At 38.9% G+C, this 22,951-nt stretch overlaps 1 protein-coding gene across 1 annotated transcript in view; it reads left to right on the forward strand.

Moving 5' to 3' along the window:
* Nucleotides 1-19,513, forward strand: part of LGR4 (leucine rich repeat containing G protein-coupled receptor 4) — a 69,419-nt gene extending 49,906 nt beyond the window's left edge. Inside the window, exons 5-18 of the mRNA XM_056493650.1 lie at nt 4,191-4,406; nt 5,043-5,114; nt 6,527-6,595; nt 7,171-7,242; nt 7,328-7,399; nt 8,042-8,110; nt 8,546-8,617; nt 9,693-9,758; nt 10,390-10,461; nt 11,292-11,363; nt 11,650-11,775; nt 12,585-12,706; nt 13,264-13,338; nt 16,241-19,513. Of these exons, the coding sequence (XP_056349625.1) occupies nt 4,191-4,406; nt 5,043-5,114; nt 6,527-6,595; nt 7,171-7,242; nt 7,328-7,399; nt 8,042-8,110; nt 8,546-8,617; nt 9,693-9,758; nt 10,390-10,461; nt 11,292-11,363; nt 11,650-11,775; nt 12,585-12,706; nt 13,264-13,338; nt 16,241-17,511 (2,446 nt within the window). The 3' untranslated portion in view covers nt 17,512-19,513. The remainder of the gene's footprint in view (nt 1-4,190; nt 4,407-5,042; nt 5,115-6,526; nt 6,596-7,170; nt 7,243-7,327; nt 7,400-8,041; nt 8,111-8,545; nt 8,618-9,692; nt 9,759-10,389; nt 10,462-11,291; nt 11,364-11,649; nt 11,776-12,584; nt 12,707-13,263; nt 13,339-16,240) is intronic.
* The last annotated feature ends 3,438 nt before the right edge of the window (nt 19,514-22,951 follow it).

A 22,951-nucleotide genomic window follows, 5' to 3' on the forward strand; every position in this document is an offset into this window, starting at 1 on the left:
AGTTCTCTTACCATATTAGCTTGTTGTGCTGTTTTCATGCTTAAGTTTGTTTTCACATGGGAGCAGGCAAGTTACTTAGCTGCACAATCTAGCTATTAATTTAGCTAGAGCTATTAATTTAGCAGAGAGCAAGGCCTGATTTTCTGAGGCCTTTCTTTTATAATTTATCTACCTCAGTGCAATGATCCTAATGTAGGACTGAAAGGAATGTGAGCAGAATCATGCTTTGGCAAAAGCATGGGGACAGAGAATGGAAACATATTTCAGTCAGGACACATTTAAAATATGTTCTGTAGCACAATCAGCTACAGTCTTGCATTTCTACCTTTTTTGTATTCTAGGAAGGATTCCTTATACAGATCAGGTTAATATCTGTGTTTATTTAAAAAGTCAAATTTAGAAACATTCTGCTGGTAGTGAAACTGCCCAATTTTAAGCCACAGTTCATGTTGCTGACAATTTCAGTAATGTAAACCATAAATGCAAAATGTGTCAGAAGGGAAGATTCCTGCATTTGGAGAGAACAATGCAAACATAATCTTGTATCAAAAAATACACAGTTCTGTTCTAATTCTGCTATTTTCTTCTTACAGAGTGCCTTTCCTTGTTTAGATAATTTTGTGATTCTGCATTATAAGTTTGGAAGGACAAGATGTGTCTGTAGGGACAGCAGTATCTGGGAGGAGGCTGTGGAAGGTGTTCTTCAGCAGCAATGACTAGATGAAGTTAAGAAGCTTTAAGTGGTTTTATATGTAGCATGCACCCCTAACTGTGGTAGGTGTCTTTTCAGCTAAGCAGCTTTTAATGGCTTGTCTTCAGAGGTTTTCTAGTTTCCTGCTTTGCCATTATTAAAGGGTTAAAGGGCATCAGCCCTTAGATTTAATCTGTGTTAAGGTATGGGATTAATCAGAGTTGGAATGGAAGAAATTGACACATTTTCTCTTTAACCTGCAAAACCAGTACAGACTGAAATACACAGAATATGTTTTTCTTCCTTGACTGTTTAGAGTTAAGAATATGTAAGAGCTCTTCTGAGCATATCTGATAGTGCTGAAAAATCTTTAAATATACTGCTTTGTATACTTTACATATTTTTCTATGCCATCTTTACCTTTAGAAGGTGTTCTGGTTTTCTTGAAAGTGAGACAAAAACAAATGTTCTTTGTGAACTTAAGGAATTTCTGGGATTATTGTAGCACTTTTTTTTTAGCTGTCTGGGCTTGCTTAAGGAATTGCTAAATTTAAATTAAATCGGGGAATTATTTAGAATGATGAAAAACTTAAATGAGATGGTGAAAGTTAAATAGCATGTAGGCAAAATTAGCTGAATCCTCTGTGGGTACTTTGCAGCAAACTGACCTCTGACCATCTTAACATTCAGATGGAAGAAACAGATATGTTGGCACATCAGTACTGGTGGTTGAAATAGCTTCAGCATGTGTCATTAGTTTGAATGAAGCAAATCCTTGTATTGATGTTCTCATAATGCACAGAGAGCCACTGCTTGACAGAGTGAGCAAACTCTCCAGAGTGTTGTAAAGCACCAGTGTTAACATGGGTTATTGCTTCCCATTGTAGCAGGATTTCCAGGTACCAGCCTTATCAGTACTCAGCTTCAAGACCTAAAAATCTACTCCACTCTTATTGCAGTGATTTCTTTGTACTTTTTGGAGGAGCACTTTAAAGAGCAATGTTCTTCAGTGATTGCCATTGAGCAGAAGTGGTTAACACAAGAGCTGGGAGTGATTTGCCTTTTATTAACATCAGCAGTAAACTCCTGCTGTACAGGGCTGTTAATTAGGCTGCTAGTTAAAAGTTAGGCTGTTAAAATTTCCTGGTCACTGAAGCCTGGAAGACTGCCTGTGGTCCCAGGTGAGAGCTAGTGAGGCTGGGAGGCCTCTCAGGTGTTACCTACAGGGGATGCAGGCTGTAGGGCAGCTCCCCTAAGCAGTGTGTGTACATTTGTATGTACAATTTCATTTATATGTGTGTGTTAGATTTGGAACTTCTGTTCATTTGAACTGAGGTAGGTGTTCTTACTAGTTCTGGTTTCCTTAAAGCAGAGTCAGTTGTTTGAAAACCTTGCTGTGTCCTGTTTTAACAATATCTCAAATACTGCTGTAAGAGTTGTTGAATGTTTAGGTTTCTGTCATCCTCCTGCTCTTTTCTTCTTCTGGAGTTAGTGCTTGTGTGAGGAGGGCACATGGGAGGAATAAAAATGACTATGACTGAACTCTTAATTTATAGACTAACATCTAAAGGCCTCTCACAAGCCAGTGCCTATAAGAAAGCTGGAACTGGAATAGCTTCTGAAAGATTAAGGTACATGCTGCAACCTCTAATTTAAAGAATATACTTGTATCTTTAAAATGTAATGGAAAAAGACAGTCTTTGTAGAAGTTCAGTCCAGAAAAAAAAAATAACCATAGCATATTTTTTTCTGAAGAAGAGCCTCAGGCTATTTTCCTTTCTCCCTCCAGCCTCTTAATTTTCTTTCTTTATTATCATCAGCCTTCAGTTTGTCTGAAATGTTCTAGTCTCCATGCAGCCTAAGAGCATTCAAATAGAGTATCATACACACCTGTCAGACATGGGGAAATGATAAGGGGATGACAGTATATGAACCATCAGATTTAACTCCCTGACATACAGCTTTGGAGCTAATGGCACCTCACTCATCTTAGGAGAGAGCTTTGGCTGCAGACCATTTTGTAAGTTCCCACTTAATAGTAATAGTATATTTTTTGCTTGATTGGATGTATTTTTTTACTTTTTATTACATGGAAATTTAGCTGATTACTTTTTTTAATAATAATTTGAAATATGCAAACCTTGTGCATCACAGCAACAAACCTCTTTTAAGGAAGAAGATGAAGTGTGTTAAATTTGTGATCAGACTTGTCTTCTGCATTAGTTCTTAGTCAGGGTTGCCTTCTCCCTTTGAATTCTGCATGTCCTTTAAGTGTTGGGGGGATCCAGATCTGCTGTGACTTTGCCTGGGGACAAATGCAGTAAAACCACTTGGTCCACACTGCCTGCCCAGAGAAGGACAGCATGAATGGCTGCAGGAAATTACTTTGAAACTAGCCCAGCTAGACTTTCAAGGGCATATCTGATCATGGCCCTAGAAAGCAGAGAGTGCTGATGTGATTCCAGAGCTGGTTTGTATCTTACTGAGCATCCATGTCAATGGAGGAGGGTGTGTGTTGTGTCTCCCTGCCTGGCAGCACCATGCTCCATAGCTGCTGTAGCACTCATTTCAGATCAGCTGTGCAAGGTGCTGCCTTCTGTGTTGGCAGCAAAGTTCAGCTGCATGTTGACCTAGAGAGAGCAGCTTCAGGTCAGAGCGCCATCCAGCACTGCCCATGCTCTGCTCTGTGCTTTCTCAGACCCATTAAGGTGCATGGACTAGGAGTGTTTTACTTCTTCCCAGGATATTGAATAATAACCTCTGGGTATTAGATATGTCCCCTTGTCCTCTCTTAGTTACTGCAAAAACTGTCATGGCTGGAACCAGAACAGTTCCTGTATCTAATTTTGCATTTGGCATTCATTTAGGGGAAAAGTGTGATGGCAAATCCAGTAATGTATGAGAGTTAATAATGGTGACGTGCTATTTTGTGCTTTGGTGTGGAGAGTATTAGAAAAGATCAGGTTGCAAGACAGCAATCACTTCTAGTTGAGATGTTTTATTGGTTGGGATAATTCATAACTCTGACTTTGTTCACAAGCAGCTTTTAATAATCTTGTTCTCTAAAGTAGCTGCTTTGTCCAAGATAGCAGTACCACAAAACAAAGCATGCAACAGTAAATGATGCTATAACCAAGGCAGATGTAGGGATAATCCATTCAAAGAGTAAATGCCTCTGCAGTCCTAGATATGCTATCAGGCCACTGTTTTAAGGATTTGTTGCAGTGTTAGAAGCCAGGAGTTATTAATTCAATTTTGTTAGCTGATGATAAGCATATGAATTTGTTCAAATGCTTTATTAAAAATGTTTGAAAAGTTTATAATGAAACTCTTTTATGGGCTCTTAATTTGCCTTGAAAGTGCTTCCATGCATCTTGCAATGACAAGCCGAACTTTGCAGTGCTGAATCATTTCAGTGGAAATAGGAAAGGCCTTCCTGAGCAGCAGGAGCTGGCTGCAGCTCTGCTGTGTGAGTCAGCCCCTGGCTCTCTGTCTGCAGGCGTCTGGATGCCAACCACATCGCTGCCATCCCCCAGCACAGCTTCCAGGGGCTGCTGCAGCTGCGCCACCTCTGGCTGGACGACAACAGCTTGGCAGAGGTCCCCACCTCCCCTCTCAGCAACCTCCCCTCTCTGCAGGCCTTGACCCTGGCTCTCAACAGGATAACCCACATCCCTGACTATGCCTTCACAAACCTGTCCAGCCTGGTGGTTCTGTGAGTATTTGTGTTCCACGGATGGATCACTTTGCTTTTCTCCTCACAGGTTTGAGTCACCTGGGGTGGCATTGAAAATGGCTGTTTTGCTGTGTTTTACTCATAACAGCCTATGCTGCCAACATGAGATGATACCATGTGTGCTAGAGAACCTGCTGAAGGTTTGATAAAGACTTTCTCCTAAACAAAGTCACATCGGCTATGAGTAGTGAGATTTGATTTCTGACATCTCATTATGTAGTGAATATTTCAAAACAGTGGATATCAGAGAAAACTTCCAGAGATTCTAAATAAGAGAAATTATCTATTTTATCGGAAACCTCTTTCTTTGTAGTCTTAAAATCTCCATGGAATAATACGAAAAATCAGTTCGATTTCTGTGTTTGTTGTATTTTTATCACATTTCTGAATAATGATTAAAGATTTAAAATAGGTTGTCTTGACTGCAAGCAATCTATTCTTTTTCCATATGAGGATGAAATATTCTGTCTGGGAGTGAAAGATATTCTTCTATATAACCCACCACATGCAATATTTTTTATTCCTAAACTATTTAAGTCTCTTGATTTCTTAGAAATACCTGCTAATTTGTAAGCTTATATGAAATCACTCACTTCTTTTGGTTTTGTTTTTCAGACATCTTCATAATAATAAAATAAAAACTATAGGAAAACACTGTTTTGATGGATTAGACAACCTTGAAACCTTGTAAGTATGTTTCTTAAAATAGTTTGTGGTCAGTGTTTGTCTCAGTCTCAGCTTAATCAAGGTTGCCATACTGATACAATGAAAGTTTTGCAAATCAGGTGTGTGTGCACTGTGCAGCACATGCCATGACACTTAGGTGCAGCCCAGGTTTTGGGCCTGAAGGCTGCTGTCAGTGCACTGCTCCAGCAAGAGCTAATTACCTGTGTTGGGAAGCAGGTAAGTGTTAGCCTGGGTGCAGTGTCATGCTGGAGAATGTGGCTCTAATGCTCCTAGCCCTGCTCTAGCTGGTGTGTCTTTGCATGGCACTCTGCTGAGGCAGGGGCATAGATCACAAGTGTTTGAGTGCCCCATGAGTGATAAGGGACAAATAGTCATTTCTCAGATTTCCTGTAGGGTTAAACACATGTAGGATACATTGCCAAAGCTGTTGTGTGACAACAGGAGGTTTCTGAGAGGGTCTCAGAGGGCTGTTGCTCCACTGTTCCTCATCCTAAACCTCCTGAGTGCCTCCCTGGCCAGGAATGGCTTTCAGCTGCTGGGGTTCCACTTCCCATTTCCCTCCAGCTCACTCAGGGAATGGCTAATAAGCAGTATCTCCTCAGCAGTGCCTTTTTTTAATGCTTTGGAGAAAGCTAAATGAGTGAAACTAATGAAGGAGGGCCAGGGCAAGCCAGTGACAATATCTGTTAACAGGAGAAGCTTGCATGAGTCCAGACATGCTGCTTACTTCTTCTTGTCATCATCTTACAAACTCAGTTAAGTAGTGATGTGCTGGGTAAATAGATACAGCTGATATAAACTCAGAAAATGGTTTTTGCTATTTATAAGGAATCCCTTTTGCAGAGGTCCTGACATTACTGCTAAAATAGTGACAAGTTAACTGAGAATTCAACAGATCCCCATCACCAATCTGTCATGAGCTTTTTCTGTGCTTCTAATCAGTATTTATAATTGGTTTTGCTGCACAATCTGCTTTTACATAATGGCTTATTTACTGCTTGTTTTATAAAACCTTGGCAAAAAGTATTCTTAGTAAGATGATGATAAAGAGAGTAGTCATTTATATCTACTTACTTTTAAATCTTTGAAATTGTGGTTCATTTCTATGTAAATTCTGTTGAGGAAAAATCTGTGACATACTGAAAAATACTGAGCTTTGCTGTAAGGAAATATTATTTGACTTAATATGAATAATCCTCTGGGTACTATTAAATATCTTACCTAAGTTATTAGCTGGTTATAAAGCATGTGAAACATCAGCAGACTAAATCTAAATTAAAGTTATTCTATGGTATAGTTAAAGGAGTTCTGAGAACTTTTTTCTTTCGTTGGACTGTCTTAAACAAAAATTATTTTGACAATTCATGGCTACTGTTAAAAATTTTATAATGTTCTTGCTTTGTTTCTTCTAGGGATTTAAATTATAATAACATGGTGGAATTCCCTGAAGCCATAAAAGCACTTCCAAGTCTAAAGGAGTTGTGAGTATTACTTATTCTCCCTTTTTATCACTTTTCTTTCTCCTTTTCATAAATAAAAAAGGGAAAAAATTTCCTGGATTTAAGAATGCTTGTCTCATTGTGCAGGAGCCTAAATTAGGTTAAGTTAAGCTAAGTGAAGTTATAATTAAAAGAAAATATAATCATCATCTAGAGAGGGGCATGTGTTGAAAATGATTTTGGAATTACATAAGCAGGCAATTTATTCAGGAGAACCATTAGCATAGATCTTAATGAGGGTTTTGGCCTCCAGTAGCAGATCAGGTACTCATTGAAGTTTTCCTTGTTCCCTCCTTAAGAGATGAGTAAGAAAATTGAAAATACAGCATCACATTTGGTCAAAATAATTTCTTTCTAATGAAATCTTTTCATTTTAGCTGATATGTAGTTGACAGAAATCATGCCTTTAAAGTTATTCCTACAGAGTGATTTAGTCCTGTTGCAGTTCTTGCTATGGCAGGATTGGGAATTGAGTAGATAAAATGGAAATGACTACTGGTTGAATCTCCTGGCAGCATAGTTTTAAATGTTGGGTTTTTCTTTGCTAATATCTCTAGGGGATTTCACAGCAACTACATTTCCATAATTCCTGATGGTGCATTTGCAGGAAACCCCCTTCTGAGAACAATGTAAGTAATTTTTATCCATCTGTTTTTAGCCTTTAATGGACAGTGACTGTAAGAACAAACACTGAAACATCTTTTCATTTCCCAGACATTTGTATGATAATCCTTTGTCTTTTGTGGGGAACTCAGCATTTCAGAATCTGTCAGATCTGCATTCCCTGTAAGTATCTTATTAACAATAAATGGGTATGAGATGTTGTGGCTAAGAACTCAAAATAAATAAATTTTCTGACTCCCTCTTACATTAGAGCTTTTTTCAGTAAGTTAATAAATATTGTTATTGTTGGAAATATCTAGTTTCTTAAGAAGCTCTATTAAATATGCTCTGCAACTTTATTTTTCTTAATTACCTTTCTTAAGTTACATAACCCAAGGCCAAATGCTCAGATTCTTAGTTAAACAATCTGCAATATGTCCTTGGTGGTTTTTGAGCAGGGATGTACATTGTGAGAATGTTTTGCAGGTTAGTGCATGTATGCTCTTAAAAGATATCACTTCTGGGGGTGATGAATAAGCAAAATGGAGTGAGACTTTGGACTACAAACTACACTTTTCATAGAACTCTTTTGAGTTTGATGAATTCCAGTTGTTTGCTCAGGGAGGAGTAATTTATTAAGCAAATGAGTAACATAAGAAGCAGTGAAAAGACAATCTCTCACACATTATTCAAGTGTAAAATTTAAAAGCAGTAAGAATGTTAGAGTGTCTCATTGCTGTGTATATCTACCTGGCAATAAGACTGAATGTCATAATTCAATTTCATAATAGTTCACAGCTAATTTTCATGGGGATTTTTTTTTAGGGTCATTCGTGGTGCCAGCATGGTGCAATGGTTTCCTAATCTGACAGGAACCATAAATCTGGAGAGCTTGTAAGTGTCTTCTGCAGAAATAATTTCTTGGGTTTGCCTCTTGTGAAGTAATTGAAATATGATTAGTGGATCTGGAGAGCAACTGCATATATGTTCTCTTCCAGTCAATAAATGTAATGATACAGTTTCCCTCACTGTGATACCTGAGTGCCACTTAATGGTTGTTTTTGTTGGTTTTTTTTTTTTTTTTTAGTAGTAGGGAAGCTGAGAAAAGCCTATGAAAAAGGCCATTGATTCTAACCCCCTCTCCCAGAAATGAAAAACAAAAAAACCTGTCCTCTTCCAAAAACAGAAACAAAACCAAGAAAAAAATGTGATTGGTGAATCTAGCACCCTGATAGCATTCTATTCTATTCTTATATATCCTTGTTATGCCATCTGTCATAAACAAAACAATCATTTATGTGTGGGTTTGTTGGGTTTTCTCCCCCACAGGACTCTTACAGGGACCAAGATAAACAGTATTCCTGTTAATTTATGCCAAGAGCAAAAGGTGCTTCGAACTTTGTAAGTATACATACTGAGCCTCACTTCCTGCATCAGAATGTTCTGAAGGAAATTTAAATCTAAGGTGTTGATTTGAATTTTTCCTCCTTGCAGTTCTACCCAAGTTGGAAATGTGGTTTCTTAATTATTCAAATCAAGATTTTTGGCAGATTTGATATCATGCCTTACATTCCTTAAACAGAATCCCCTTTATGGGATATGTTACATTTCTTTCATGTATTACAAGAGATATGTCAGGTGGTGCTGCAGAGACCAATCTTCAAATTTGTTCTTAACACAGCAGTAGTCATCTACTTTCAGAGGTTAAAGAAGAGTTTAGTTACAGTGCTTTGACTTCCTGTATTCAGGAACAGAGGAGAGAGCATCAGGAACCAGAAGAAATGGAGATGAGAGTTAGGAAGAAGGTAGCAATACAAAGGCTAGACATAAAAAGCAGTGAGGATGTGTTAAAATTAATTCAGAACCACCTCAACTGGTAACTGAAACCATTAGGAGGATGGGGACAAACCATGTTTGCAGAGGATGCATGCAGGAAAATGTGGAACAAAACCAAATCCTGAAAAAGGGAGGAGAAAAAATACGTTCTGTTTGATAGAAGAAAAACTGGGGAGGAAAAAATGATAAGGTGGGATTTATTTTCAAACAGCCATTCTCCTTTCAAATAGAAATTTTAAGATTTTGTTTTTTTGTTTGCTTGTTTCACAGAACATTCTGAGCTTTCCTAGCTTTGCTAGGAAATTACCAGCACAAAACAAAATTGGCCCCAGATTTGTGCTTTACATGCAATTTTCCTAGTTAATGCTAAAAAAGCAGATTATGAATACATTTTTTAGATTATAACTCTCAGAATTCAGGGAACATGTCCTAAGTGTTTTTAGGATATGTGTGTACTGAGATGTAGAGTTCACACTTGTGATTCCCTCTGTGATTTTGTCTAAATTACCCTTAGTTTTTCAGCAGAATGGTACTAATAGGATGATTTTTCTGTCAGTCTATTTTATAGTTACAAGTGATGAAATGTTTCAAGTAGAAAGGAGTTGAACTAAGCACTCTTCTCCCATTTTCTGTTTTGAAGGGACTTGTCTTATAACAATATAAAAGACCTCCCAAGTTTTAAAGGCTGCCACACCTTGGAAGAAATGTAAGTAGAAATAAGTGTTGTTTATTTTTATAAGCTCCTTAGTATTCTGAGTCCACATCTCTAAGGACTTTTTTGCTTCATGTTTGATCTTAATTTTCAAAAATTAAGGATAGAGAGAGGTAATATGGTGATCTCATATGAGAAGTGTGCTGGACAGAGAATTCAACCCTTTGAGCTTTCCTTAATTAGCTCATGTTTAATTATTCCTGTGGCACAAAAGACATGGAAGACATAATCTTAACCCTGCACTTCATAGTAGCATTGCTAGGCACATAAATAGGTTAGGATATGCCTAAAAGACTCCATGCAGAATGGAGAGTTATTTTCAATTCCAGTGTGACTCTTCAGTGTTCACACAGTGTTATTTTTAGCTTGAAAGTAATTTAGTCCACACTTAATAGTCTCTTCTAAATTAAATGAGTTGTGAATTGGGATTGGGCAGAGGTGCCACAAAAGTGCTTCATGATTGTATTAACATAGCTGATGCAAAATACTAAACAGTTTGTCTGCAGGGGAATATGAGTAAAATCTTGTCATTGATAAGGCTACACCCATCCCTTAGCAGACACCAGGCTATCCCTTTGTTTGAAATCAGCTCATAAAGTTCTATTTCTGCTTCTTCCCTTTGCAGTTCCTTACAGCATAATCAAATCCAGGAAATTGCAGAGGACACCTTTCAAGGACTCTCCTCCCTTCGTGTCCTGTAAGTCCAGATAGAGCTGCATGCTGAGTAAAACAAGATCATGTTTTTGATTCCCATCTAAACTGATGTAAGGGTTTGGTGTTTAAAATTTGATTGATGGCAAAATGCCAGCAGCCAGCTTCAGCTCTGTTCCTTCTATTCTCCATTTTATTTTTCTAGCCTATAAAAATATTTTTATAAATATGAAGTCTAAAAAATGAGATCTTTTTTCAGTGGTCCAGTATTTTGTATTGTAACCATTATTATTTCATTATATAGTATTTGTTGGAGAGATTCTATTTTCATCAGGAGAATTAGATAAGTAAACAAAATTATCCTCTCCCCTTACAACTCAAGTTATCTTAAGTTGCAGGAAAAACAATCCAGAAATAGACAGGTATTTTAAGAAGAATGTTATAAGTCATGATGGTCCAGCAAAAGCTGGAGCTGGATTTGAAATCCAGCCAAGCAGATGCTCTTCTGCTTGTTCTTTTGTTGCCTTCCCCCATCTCTGCCAACATGTCCTGCTACAGATGCAGTTGTTACTAAAGTGGTCATGCTGGCACCTTCATGCTGGAATAGGTGGTGCCAGAGCCAGCCTCTGCCTTGGAGCTCAGGTTGTGCTCATAGTGTCAGAAAGAAAGGGAAAGGGAGAGGAATGGGAGATGGATGCAGGATACAGCTGCACTACCAAGGAATTGGCTGCTATTGCACCTGCTGGATAGGAAGAGAGGGTATGTTCTGTTTCTCTGATAAAGGCATGATGCATTTGTCACCTTAGCTTTTTTTCTCAGTACAATGGCTGTTACATTTGGTGAAACTGCCAAAATAATCTTTGGCATTCATTGCAGGGACCTGAGTAGAAACCGGATCCATCAGATCCACAAGAGAGCTTTCATCACTGCTGGAGCTCTTCTCAACCTGTGAGTAGGCTCTGCTGTGCACTCACCTCCTCCTGTCATTAAACTGCTGAGATAATAAATACTTCTAGCTTAAAGGTGATGCATTCATCATTTGTTTCATATCTGTGAATCAGAAAGGTTCTTGCTAGCTGATTATATGCAGGGCACCCTTGTTTAGTGCCTGCTGCACTGACAGGCATTTCTAGACCACAGCCCCATGTGATAAATTCCTTCCCTTCTTTAATGAAATGCATGCCAGAGGATCTTCAAACTTACTTTGTAACATACCTTAATATTCACATTCCAGAGACCTAAGTTTCAATGAGCTCAGTTCAGTTCCAGCTGAAGGATTGAGTGGACTGAACCAGCTTAAACTCACAGGCAATTCTGAGCTGAAAGAAGCTTTGGCAGCAAAGAACTTTGCAAAACTCCGGTATGTGATCACCTTGCTTTATATTTATTTTCTTGGTGGAAAATGGTAAGAATAAAAATAGTCATTCAAATGGAAACCTGTAATTGATTTTTGTGAGAGATGGATCAGTCAGTAATGAACTATTGTCCATTCTACAAAGATCTTCCTGCACATTAAGAAGAAGCAGTCTGATGTTCCTCCTAATTATTTTCAAGAAGAGAATTCAGGACAGTTGATATTGTAGCCCTAAATGAAAAAAATAGATTCTAGTCTGCTGTTCGCTTATTGTTTATGTGGTTTCCTTAGAACTCTGTGTGAAGATGTGCTACTTCTCTGCCAGAATAACAGTATGTACCATTTCTGCCAAACACACAAAAAACAGAAATCTTATTTTGATATCACAGAATGAAGAGTGAGAAGGAAAGATGTAACACAAAGTTGTGGTCATCTGGGAATTTACTTTCTTATAAAACAGTTACTCTTCAATTAGCTCACTTAATTAGTTGCCAGTTTATTTTCTACAGCAATGCCACAAACTAACCCTGATCAGAATTTGGTTTGTATATGCAATAGAAAGAATAGTAGAGAGCTAAATATCATAACATCATCTTTGTACTTGTTGTATACATCACCTGTCCTTTATCTCAGTGCAAGAGTTCACTAGAAATGGTTATACCTGATCCAATTTGAAATAGTTTTTATCAGCCACTGTGAGAAAAAGAAGATTTGAGTTTAGCACTGAAGTGTACTACTTCAGTATTTTTAATAGGTGGTAATCTTAAAACTTGGTTATCAAGTTTAATGATCTTCCTTGTTTGCCTGTATTTCAGGTCACTCTCTGTACCATATGCTTATCAGTGCTGTGCATTTTGGGGTTGTGATTCTTATCTTAACTCTAATGCTGAAGATTCCAGTCACCCAGATCAAGGTGCCTTGATGGATCATGAGAAGGGTAAATGTTTAACTGTACTTAACCAGCAGTATTGTTTTGTACCAGACCAGAATAACAGTATATGTTGCCTTGGAATAAGGGAATATGAAAAATGTCAGTCTTTCTAGGGATACAAAAGCAGTCTCTGAAAGTGCTTAGCAATTACTTAAAAATCAGCAGTGCCATGTTCCTTCTAAACATGTGAAAGATATGTTGGACACTGTAAAGACTTGCCTGTCTGAAAAAAAAATAGTAATTTAAAAATATTCAAACTGCATGTATTGCTTCTGTCATGGTTTTGTTGTTCTCAGTGTTTCAGCCTTTCTATTCAGACATAACTGGTTCTTCCACTGTCTGCTTCAGGCTCCATAGATCTTTCCCCAGTGATTAAAGATGTTGCTTTGTTACAAAGCCTTGTAAGCAGCAGCTTCTGCTGAGATCTGACCTTATGTGGCAAACCAGAGCAACTTCACTTGTCAAAAGGCTCAAGTGTCAGTGAACTACTTCCATCCTAGGCAGCTTCACTGCCATTTCACTTATTTTTCTTCCTACAACTAACACGTTTTTCACTTTTACAGCTAATGCAGATATTACAAGAAATGCAAAAAATGAGGAATTGGGACAGACTATTATTCACTGTACACCAGCAACAGGTAAATCTTAAAATGTGCTTTAGCCACACTGCACTTCAGGCATGGTGTTATGCAAAGAGTGCAGAATTACATCTTTCATTCCTGGTAGTCATTCTGTACACAGAAGATTAAATTCTCCAGTGCTTTCAGTAAAAGTTGATTTGATGTCAGTGTTGTTCTGGATGAGCAGTCACAAAAATTTGACTCAGCTTTAGACACACAGCCCTTCATTGGAGAACTATGCTAGGAAAAATACCAAAATTTCTTTCCATAAGCAGAATAATGAAGACTGTAATGCTCATATTTGGATTCTGCTAATGCACTGCCTCCTAATTCTGCCTTATTATTGTTAAGGAGATGTTCATCTGTTTCAGTGAGTTCAGCCTGTGCTTTAAAAGCTTCACTCAAACTGCTGTCTATCATTGGTGGTTTTAACAGAACTTGATGTCTTTCCAGGAGAGAGGATAAGGAGCTTTCCTGTGATCTGTTCCCCAGCCCTGCTACAGCCACAGTAACTGTGAGCAGAGGGCTGGTACAAGGGCAGGAGTAGGCAGCAGCAACCTTAAAGTGCTAAAGACACTTGTGCAGTGAATACTCTTGTTGGCATACCAGATTTACTCCAATTCAGGCTTGAGCAGTCCGGGAGTGTTGAAAGTCTTTGATGTTGCAATAAATATTTTCATTCTAGTCAGCTTTGTTTCTGCCCTTCTGCTTCTCTTACTCAAGCTGCAAATTTCTGTACACCATTCCACTCAGCTCCTAAAGGACTTGCTGTGGTGTCCCTTGCTTTCTTGCCTTTGCCACAGCCTCTCCAGAGGATTCCTTCCATGTATCTTGTTCCCTTTTGTCTGCATGAACAGAAACATGCAGATGTAATACTCTTCCAATGAAGTTACTTCTGGATGAGCAGGAGTTTTCCAAGTCTTAGTTCTTTCTCTTCTAACTACTGTTTTATGTTATGTAAATCTGTTTATCTTTTGAGCTAGCTCTGGCTTTAATATCCATAATATCACAAGGATTTTTTGATCACAGCCAAAAATACCTGTAGTCAGAAAGTCAGATATATTAATGTAATTGTACAGAATCATAATCTGAAAGTTAACTGGTTAAAGGTGCTTATTTGCTTTTGATCTCCTGTTTACAGAATGAGAATTGAGATGGTGTGTTACATGGGTTAAATTTTTAAAGTCTTTAGCTCATTCTTTTTGTCCATGCCAGAAATGCTGTGTTAGGTCTAAAAGAAAGAGCTTGGTCTACAGGTTCACAATTTGCCTTGTTTTTCACCAGTCCCTCTCAGACTAACAAGTTTCTATTTCATGCTCCCATCTAGTCATAAGTTACTTCACCATATAAGTTCTGAATCACTGCTCAGCCTGTAGATCCACTTTCCACTTTGCCTAAAAAATGGGCTGCTGAACAGTGGTGTTCAAGTAGCTCAAATTTGCTGAAACATCCTTCTGAGCATGAATTTTTGCCCCCTCCCAGCATGGGCTGGAAATATCAGTGTGAGAGGAGGGTAACTTAAAGGATAGCTAGACTTTGGGAGAAAGACAGGAAAGGGTGAAGACTTTTATTTGTCTAATGTACAGCTACTAGAAAAACACCTTCACATTGATTTTTGGAAGTGCAGAATTGACATTTTAAAATTTCATAAGTAGAAAGTTGTTATCAGCTTAGCAGGTATTGTGTCACATGAATGAATGTATTGTAAAGTTAATTATTCTGTCATTGGTGTTTTACTTGGAAATACCTGCTAAAAAGGGGGTTTACTCCTGATTTTCTGATAATCCAGTGGGCTCCATTATTTTATGCCAGAAATGAAGCTTGATCATTTAAACAAACAATTTTTTTAAATTTTTTTTTTCTTGTCAGTTCATTAATTTCTGGAAGTTGCTTTAGGCCTTGGGAGATTTTTGCACTGACATTTAGTCATTTTTGGCAGTTCTGTTCCTGCCCATGTTGGGGATGGGTTGTTCCTACCTTTCCCCCTGTCTAAAGGAAAGGCATGTGCTGCACAGAGCTGAATCCAGCTCAGAAGCTCCAGCCTTTGCAGTTTGGCATTTTCTTCAGCTCCCTGCAGGGAGGGATCCTGAGCTATTGTGCTTAGGACAATCAGCAGTGCCTAATGGATATAGAAGAGGTTAAACTCTTCCAATTGTTACTTAAAATCAGTAGGATTTCCCTATGGAATAAACAGTTAGGGGGATTAGAAGAGTATGCAATAGCAGTGATCTTTTTTCCTTGTCTTGTCTCCTATTATTTTGTTTGTTGGACTTTTTTATTATGTAAACTGTTTCAAGTGGCAAAAGAAAAAAATAATTTTCTCATCCGGCTTTTCAAGCTCACAGTGCCTTTCAGTGGCGAGGCTGGGGCATAGAGCATATGGTAAATTCCTGTCCCTGTTAAAACTGATGAAATTGCATTTGTCTGCTGTTCTACAGATGTTTCATTGTGACCAAAAGTTATTCCAGAAGGCATGTTTCTGAATAATTTTTTAAGAACATGTTCCTTATAAAAAATTCTTTTCCCTTACAAGGGGATTGTGAACATTCACTTTTATATTTTTTGCCAACCTTCTTTATGAATTATGAAATCTACATAAAATAGAAATATTTAGGTGGCCCTAATAAAAGCTATTTTGAATAGCTAAAAGGTAAGTAAGTGTGTTTAGCTAGCTTGTTTATGTAAAATGTTCTCAAGTGACCATTCACTACAGTAATTACTATTTCAGGCATAATTAATTAGTAAATAACTTCAGCAGAATAATTTACTTTCAACTGACCTATTTAGCAGTTCAGCTGTGTATTCTCTTCATGAATTAATGAGGAGTATACTTTTAAGACCTTTTCAAAATCTTGCTTATTAAGGCAGAATTTTTTCCTAAACTGGTTGTCCTTCTGTTTGTTTTTTTGTTTTCTTCTAGGTGCTTTTAAGCCTTGTGAATATTTATTGGGCAGCTGGATGATTCGCCTTACTGTCTGGTTTATTTTTTTGGTTGCTTTGGTCTTCAACCTGCTTGTCATGTTAACAATATTTGCATCCTGCACTACATTGCCAACTTCCAAACTATTTATAAGCTTGATTTCTGTCTCTAACTTATTTATGGGAGTTTATACTGGTATTTTAACTTTCTTGGATGCTGTATCTTGGGGAAGATTTGCTGAGTTTGGCATATGGTGGGAGACTGGCAGTGGCTGCAGAATTGCTGGCTTTCTTGCAGTTTTTTCATCAGAAAGTGCCATTTTTTTCCTGATGTTGGCAGCTGTAGAACGGAGCCTCTCTGCGAAGGAGTTCATTAAAAAGGGGAAAAGCAATCGCCAGAAGCAGTTTCGGATTGCAGCATTTCTTGCTTTCCTTTGCGCTCTCGTGGCGGGGTGCTTGCCGCTTTTTTATAAAGCAGAATACTCAGCATCACCCCTTTGCTTGCCCTTCCCCACTGGAGAGACACCTTTGTTGGGTTTCACAGTAACTTTAGTGCTGCTGAATTCATTAGCATTTCTGCTAATGGCCGTTATCTACACTAAGCTCTACTGCAACCTGGAGAAAGAGGATCTCTCCGAAAACTCCCAGTCCAGCACGATTAAGCATGTGGCTTGGCTCATCTTCACGAACTGCATCTTCTTCTGTCCTGTTGCATTTTTCTCGTTCGCACCGCTGATCACTGCCATTTCTATCAGCCCTGAGATCATGAAGTCTGTCACTTTGATATTCTTCCCGCTGCCCGCTTGCCTGAACCCGGTGCTGTACGTGTTCTTCAACCCCAAGTTCAGGGAGGACTGGCAGTGCCTGAGGCGCCAGCTGAGCAGGAGGAAGGGGGCGGCGGCGATGGCCGCGGGCGCCCAGGGCGGCTGCCCCGCGCAGGATCTCTACTACGACTGCGGCGTGTACAGCCAGCTGCAGGGCAGCGTGCCCCTGTGCGAGTGCTGCCAGTCGCTGCTGCTGGCCCGCGCCGTGCCCTGCGCGCACCTGCTCAAGTCCCAGAGCTGCCCCGCGCTGGCGGCGCCCGGCCCCGGCCCCGAGGGCTGCTGGCCGGACTGCGCGCAGCCCGCGCTCTCGGACTACGCGGACGAGGACGACTCGTTCGTGTCGGACAGCTCGGAGCAGGTGCAGGCCTGCGGCCGTGCCTGCTTCTACCAGAGCCGGGGCTTCCCCCTGGTGCGCCCCGCCTACAGCGCGCCGCGGGCCCGGGACTGACGGCCTGTGCCTCGGCCCGCTGTGAAACTGTTCTGTTCTGCAGCCTGTGCCTCGGCTCACAGTGAAACTGTCCTGTTCTCACCATCAAACAGTGTCCTGTTCTGCAGCCTGTGCCTCGGCCCGCTGTGAAACTGTTCTGTTCTCACCATCAAACACTGTCCTGTTCTCACCATCAAACACTGTCCTGTTCTGCAGCCTGTGCCTGGGCTCACCATCAGTGTCCTGTTCTGCAGCCTGTGCCTGGGCTCACCATCAAACACTGTCCTGTTCTGCAGCCTGTACCTGTTCTCACCATCAGTGTCCTGTTCTGCAGCCTGTACCTGTTCTCACCATCAGTGTCCTGTTCTGCAGCCTGTGCCTGGGCTCACCATCAGTGTCCTGTTCTGCAGCCTGTGCCTGCTCTGGCCTTCCCATCAGGAAGCACTTTTGTAACCTTTGTTCAGTGTCATTTGTAAAGAAGGGAAGTGGGCAGTGACTTCTTGAGCCATACCTTTTTAAACAATTAAATAAATCAATTGTCCTGACTGTAAATAATTGGTAAATCAAAATTGCTACCCAATATTTTTACTCTTTTCACAAAATAGTGGTTTCTTTTATACAGTTTTTACATTGCAGTTGTACTTTGCTTCTTCTGGTGGTGAGGTAAGTTCTGTTGATTTTTTTTTTTCTCCCCCCTGTGAAAGCACAATATAAAGGACAGCTGTTTAATATTACAGAAATTATTTTTAAATGTGTCTTTTTTATAATTAAACAAAAAAAAAATCTATTGCTAGCTTTGTATAGTATATCCAGCATTGAATCTCAGGATGCATTTTATTGCAGGGCCAAAAAAGGGATTAATTCTCCCATACGTAACTGTGACAGCAATATCAGAATACTGTGTTTGTTTCATATTTTAGCTGATGTTCAATTTTTTTAAAAGGGTTTGTTGCAGTAAAGTACTGAATCTGCAGTATTCTGTAGATTTATTGTAATAAGAATATTAACAGCTGTCAGGAAAATGGTAGGGTTAAACACATTTTCCAGTGATGATGCATTACTTCAGGTGAACCACAGCAAGTTTCTTCAGTATTATGCAGTCCAGTCCCACCGTTGGAAGGAGTGTCAATGTGCTGGGGTGGTAGCAGAGCTGTCACTGTATTCAGCTCATGTCTTTGCAGTAAGACTGGCTGATACTCTGCAGCCTGCTGGAAGTTACAGCACTTCAGTAATACCTATGGATAGACTGAGAGTTTAGAAAATGGAGGGAAAATTTGAAAGTAAAAAAGAAAGCATTTTTTCCAGTTACTTTATTGACAATAAAGTATACTGTGCAAAGTCACTGATTTTCACATAAATCAGTGCAGTCTTTTTAAAGCATTAAAGTTCTGAGACCCAAATTATTTAAGTACAGCCAATGATCAATTTTTTATATTTAGCTGGAAATATGATCAATACAAAGTTAATAATGCATGATTGAGGAATTAAGTAAGGTTTTTGGACAATACACGAGTTCAAGAGTAAATCCACTGCCATCCCAGTTACTCTGGAGAAATTCTTGTTAAGATGTAAAGCTAGATTGCTGTTTTGAGAATTAAACTGTATATACTGTTCATACAATGAATTTTTATCTTTGTATTGTAAGTTATTTGATAGAACCCATGATGGGAAATGTGGCTTCAGTTCATTTTGTTAATTAAAGCTACCTCCTAAACAATAGTGGCTGCCAGTAGCAGAATGTTTAAAATGTGGTTTATGTACTTTTTTCATTGTAAATAGATGTGGTTGTATATTTTCACTATAATAAAAACAGGATCCTTGTATATCAAAATCATGTAGTTTGTACAAAGTATGGGAGGAGTATTTACTGTATGCTGTTAATTTTGTAAGCCAAAATATTCAAGTGTAAAAAGGGAAAAAAAACCATCCAAGAGTTGTTAATTCTTATATTTACACTCACAAATATTAGATCTGCAATTAGCATGGAATGTTACACTGAAAGCAAATAAAGGGTACATGAATACCTATGGTTATTTATCTCTGTTTTTCAAAAGTTAAAGCTGAAAACGGTGCACATGGAGAATTATTGAGCATAAATTATGTCTCATCTGCTCTTGTCTACATGTAGTGAAAGTTTCAGGAAAGAACTGCCAGAAAAACAAGAAAGTTGCCAGTTTATAAGTGATTTTATGATTTCAGAATAATACTGACTCTTGGCATGCAAAAGGTTAAAAGCCTTAAGCAAAGTGTTAGCCCTTGTATGAAGCAATCTCTTGATTAAAGGTGTGAAGAACTGTTTGAGTGGAAATGTTCTGAGTATGTTTTGAATAATCATACAGATTGTATAGAGATTGATACTTTTTTACGTTGAAAATCGTGGGGTTCTTTTAAACCATCATTGTGTAAGAGTCACAGCTTGTCCCACATTGCCTCTGTTGGCCAACCTGTCAAAGGCAATAAGAATGCTTCTCAAAAACAGCTGTAAGTGTCAGCTGCCACTTGTACTCAGTAGGGAAGGAAATCCAGCCGTGAAGCTTCCAGAAAGTATTTTCAATGTGCTTGTGTGTGTATTTATTTCTTCTGTTTTCCAGGTGAGTCTCTGCTGCCATGCTGTTTAAAAAGGTCAATGTGCTCCATGTGAAGCTCTAGCATTTCACTGTGTCTCAGTGTGTTTTTGGAGTTCAGCTGTACTAGCCATTAACTCTTCAGTGCAGTCAGCCCAGTGTCTCCAGCACACACTGGCTCTGTCTGATGCTGCTAGAGGGGAAGGAGTATGGGCAGCAGCTAACCAAGGCAGCCTGCTAAAAAGTGCAGCAAAACCTGCCTCTCTCAACATGACCACCTGCATGACACCCGTGGGCAGTCACATCAGGAGAATCCAGCCAAATCCAGACACCAGGTGCTTAGTGCCAAATTCTGTTGTGTCTTTGCTTAAACTGATCTCAGGCCAGGGCACAGTGAATGTGCAGATATTCTCATCCAGAGAGATTTTCAAAAGCAATGTCAAGGTACCTGGGGACAGCTTGCCTTAAAGCTGTTGTATGTTAGCAGTGGGTGGGATTTTTGTCACCTCAGCAGTCTCTTCTGCTAGGTAAAGCTTCCTCATTTCAGTTTTGAGACTGAAACAGGAGAAACCACTAGTTACACCCTTCTGGGGTGCCCACAGAAAATAAATCCTCCAGTTTTCTGGAGTCTAAAGCTAGCTGAAACTGTTCTTCCAGTTGCAGTGACACATATCTGGCCTCTAGCCCTCTCCACAAGTGCCATACTGAGCTCCAGTGCTGGGTTTAGCAGTCAAAAAGGCTTTGCTGTTGACTTTAAAGAAAAACACAGGGCAAGGAGAGCATTTTGTTGTTTTTCTTCCTTATCTGCTGTTGGGAGGAAGCCCCTTTTTTGCAGGGAGATGGTCACAAATAAAATTACCAAAGGAATTCCTATCCCCCATTAAGAGTAATTTCTTACAGCTTTTTATTAGCCTTCTCTGTGACAATATGCTGGTGAAAGCTCTTCATTTGAAACAGCTTTTTCATTCTCTTAGAAAAGTAGTACATCTGCTTTGCAACTTTTTAATTTACACACCTTTTGCCTTTTTTAATTTCTTTCTAGTAGAATTTCTTGTTTATTTATTAATTGACTCTGAAATTTCAAATTTACACAGATACTTCAGTAATTCTTTTCACTTTGATTACTAATGCCTTCCATTTCAATTTACAGGGTAATACTTTTAATTGAAAGCACAATGCACAGTTTGTTTTATGTGTAGTACTCTCAGTAATTTTTAATTACGTAAATGCTTTTGATCTTTTACTGTTAGCATAAGTTTATTTTAGCAGGAGATTTTTTTCAATATTTTATTTCACATATTGTACTGTAGAGTCTGATTTAACAACTAGACTTCAGTGAAGATGATTCAATAAAAAAGGAAATGAAATCTGAAATGGATAATATATCCCAGATTGCTGTTTTCTGTACCATTGTATACTGTAAGAACTTGGAAAGTGAATGGACATATTTCATATGTTGCACTTATGGCATTACTCCAATATAAAGTAACATAGTTTAGGTTTTACTTTAGAAATACTAGTTAGCAGTCACTGTGGTGTTTGCTTATAGGGAACTAATTTTGATTTGAGGATAACAAAATATGAAGTGTCTCACTGGTTTCCAGTAACAAAAGCAAAACCTGAGTTCTGAAAATTCCAGCCCAAAAATGAGCAAGTAAATGTGTTACTAACTGATGCTTTAAATGGGAGAAAGACTTCATGCAGAACTATAGGCCAGCTAAAGAAGTGAAGGCTGTTCAAAAGCAGGAGGGCTGTGATCTCCAACTAACATAAAACAGCTGGGTTGAGTGGGAATCCTGCTAGTGCTTCACAAAGACGTGATTTTAAACTAAATGTGTTACATAGAGTTGCTGCACGTTTCCCCAGATGAGAGAAATTCTCATCTCAAGGCCCTGTCCCTTTGAAGCAGATGGTTCCACGTCTGCAGTCAGCAGAATCTGGCAGTGTGTGCAGTATCTGCAGGGATGGGAATACATCATACCCTGAAGGAGAGTGAAGCACCAGGACCTCTGACCGAGCAGAACTGGACATCCAGGCACAAAAATAACCATAGACAAGCACAGGCAGTGTTCCCTGAGCTCTGCCATGGAGTGGGAATCAAGCAGCTTTCTCCCTCGCTCCCGTGCCTGACACACTCTTTTTCCTTATGCTGGAAAATCTGACGACTTAAGAAAACTTGAATTCAACTATATTTGGTTCAAATTTTCTACTTTTTTCAAGGTTGCAAGTAAAATAGTCTTCAAGCTTAAAACTTGATGTCTAAGCCTCTGTTTGTCCCAAAATTTAGTATTTTTTTTCCACATGTGATTATTTTTATGCTTCTTAATGCTTCTTTATGCTTTTTCTGTTCCTTAATGTCTGGTGGGGAATTAGGCATGACATCTGCAAGCAATCTAATCTCATTCTTTTCATTAAATCTGGCTAGTGTTCATCAAGTTGAACTTAGAAGTTTCCTTCTGCTGGCTCTGGTGTTTTCAGAGACTAAGTTCATCAGGTTGCAGTTGAATTTCTAAAACTGAACACTTTCATAAACAAGAGTTGGCAAATCAAGGTGATTAGTGATTCAGAATAGTTGATTTTTGTCTAGAATATAAATCTTTTCTGTGTCCATTGCCTAAGGAATTGCTTTCTTGATATTTTATGTGTAAAAGTTTTTTTTAAATACTGTAGGGAATACTTCTGAGAAATTTGTCACGAGCATTTGGTTGTTCAGACACACTGATTGGCATGACCATGCAGACAGAAAGTATAGGTCTGTGAACACATCAGGCTACTTTTACTCTGAATTTTTCTCTCTGTTGCTAGATAACTCTTAAGTGCTTATTCTATAGTCTGTGACAGTGAGCTAGCACTGAAAGACTGAATGTAGTTTTTGTAGTTTCTTTAGTGAGAAATTA

The sequence above is a fragment of the Oenanthe melanoleuca genome, chromosome 5 (assembly GCF_029582105.1).
Source record: "Oenanthe melanoleuca isolate GR-GAL-2019-014 chromosome 5, OMel1.0, whole genome shotgun sequence".
Lineage (NCBI taxonomy): Eukaryota > Metazoa > Chordata > Aves > Passeriformes > Muscicapidae > Oenanthe > Oenanthe melanoleuca.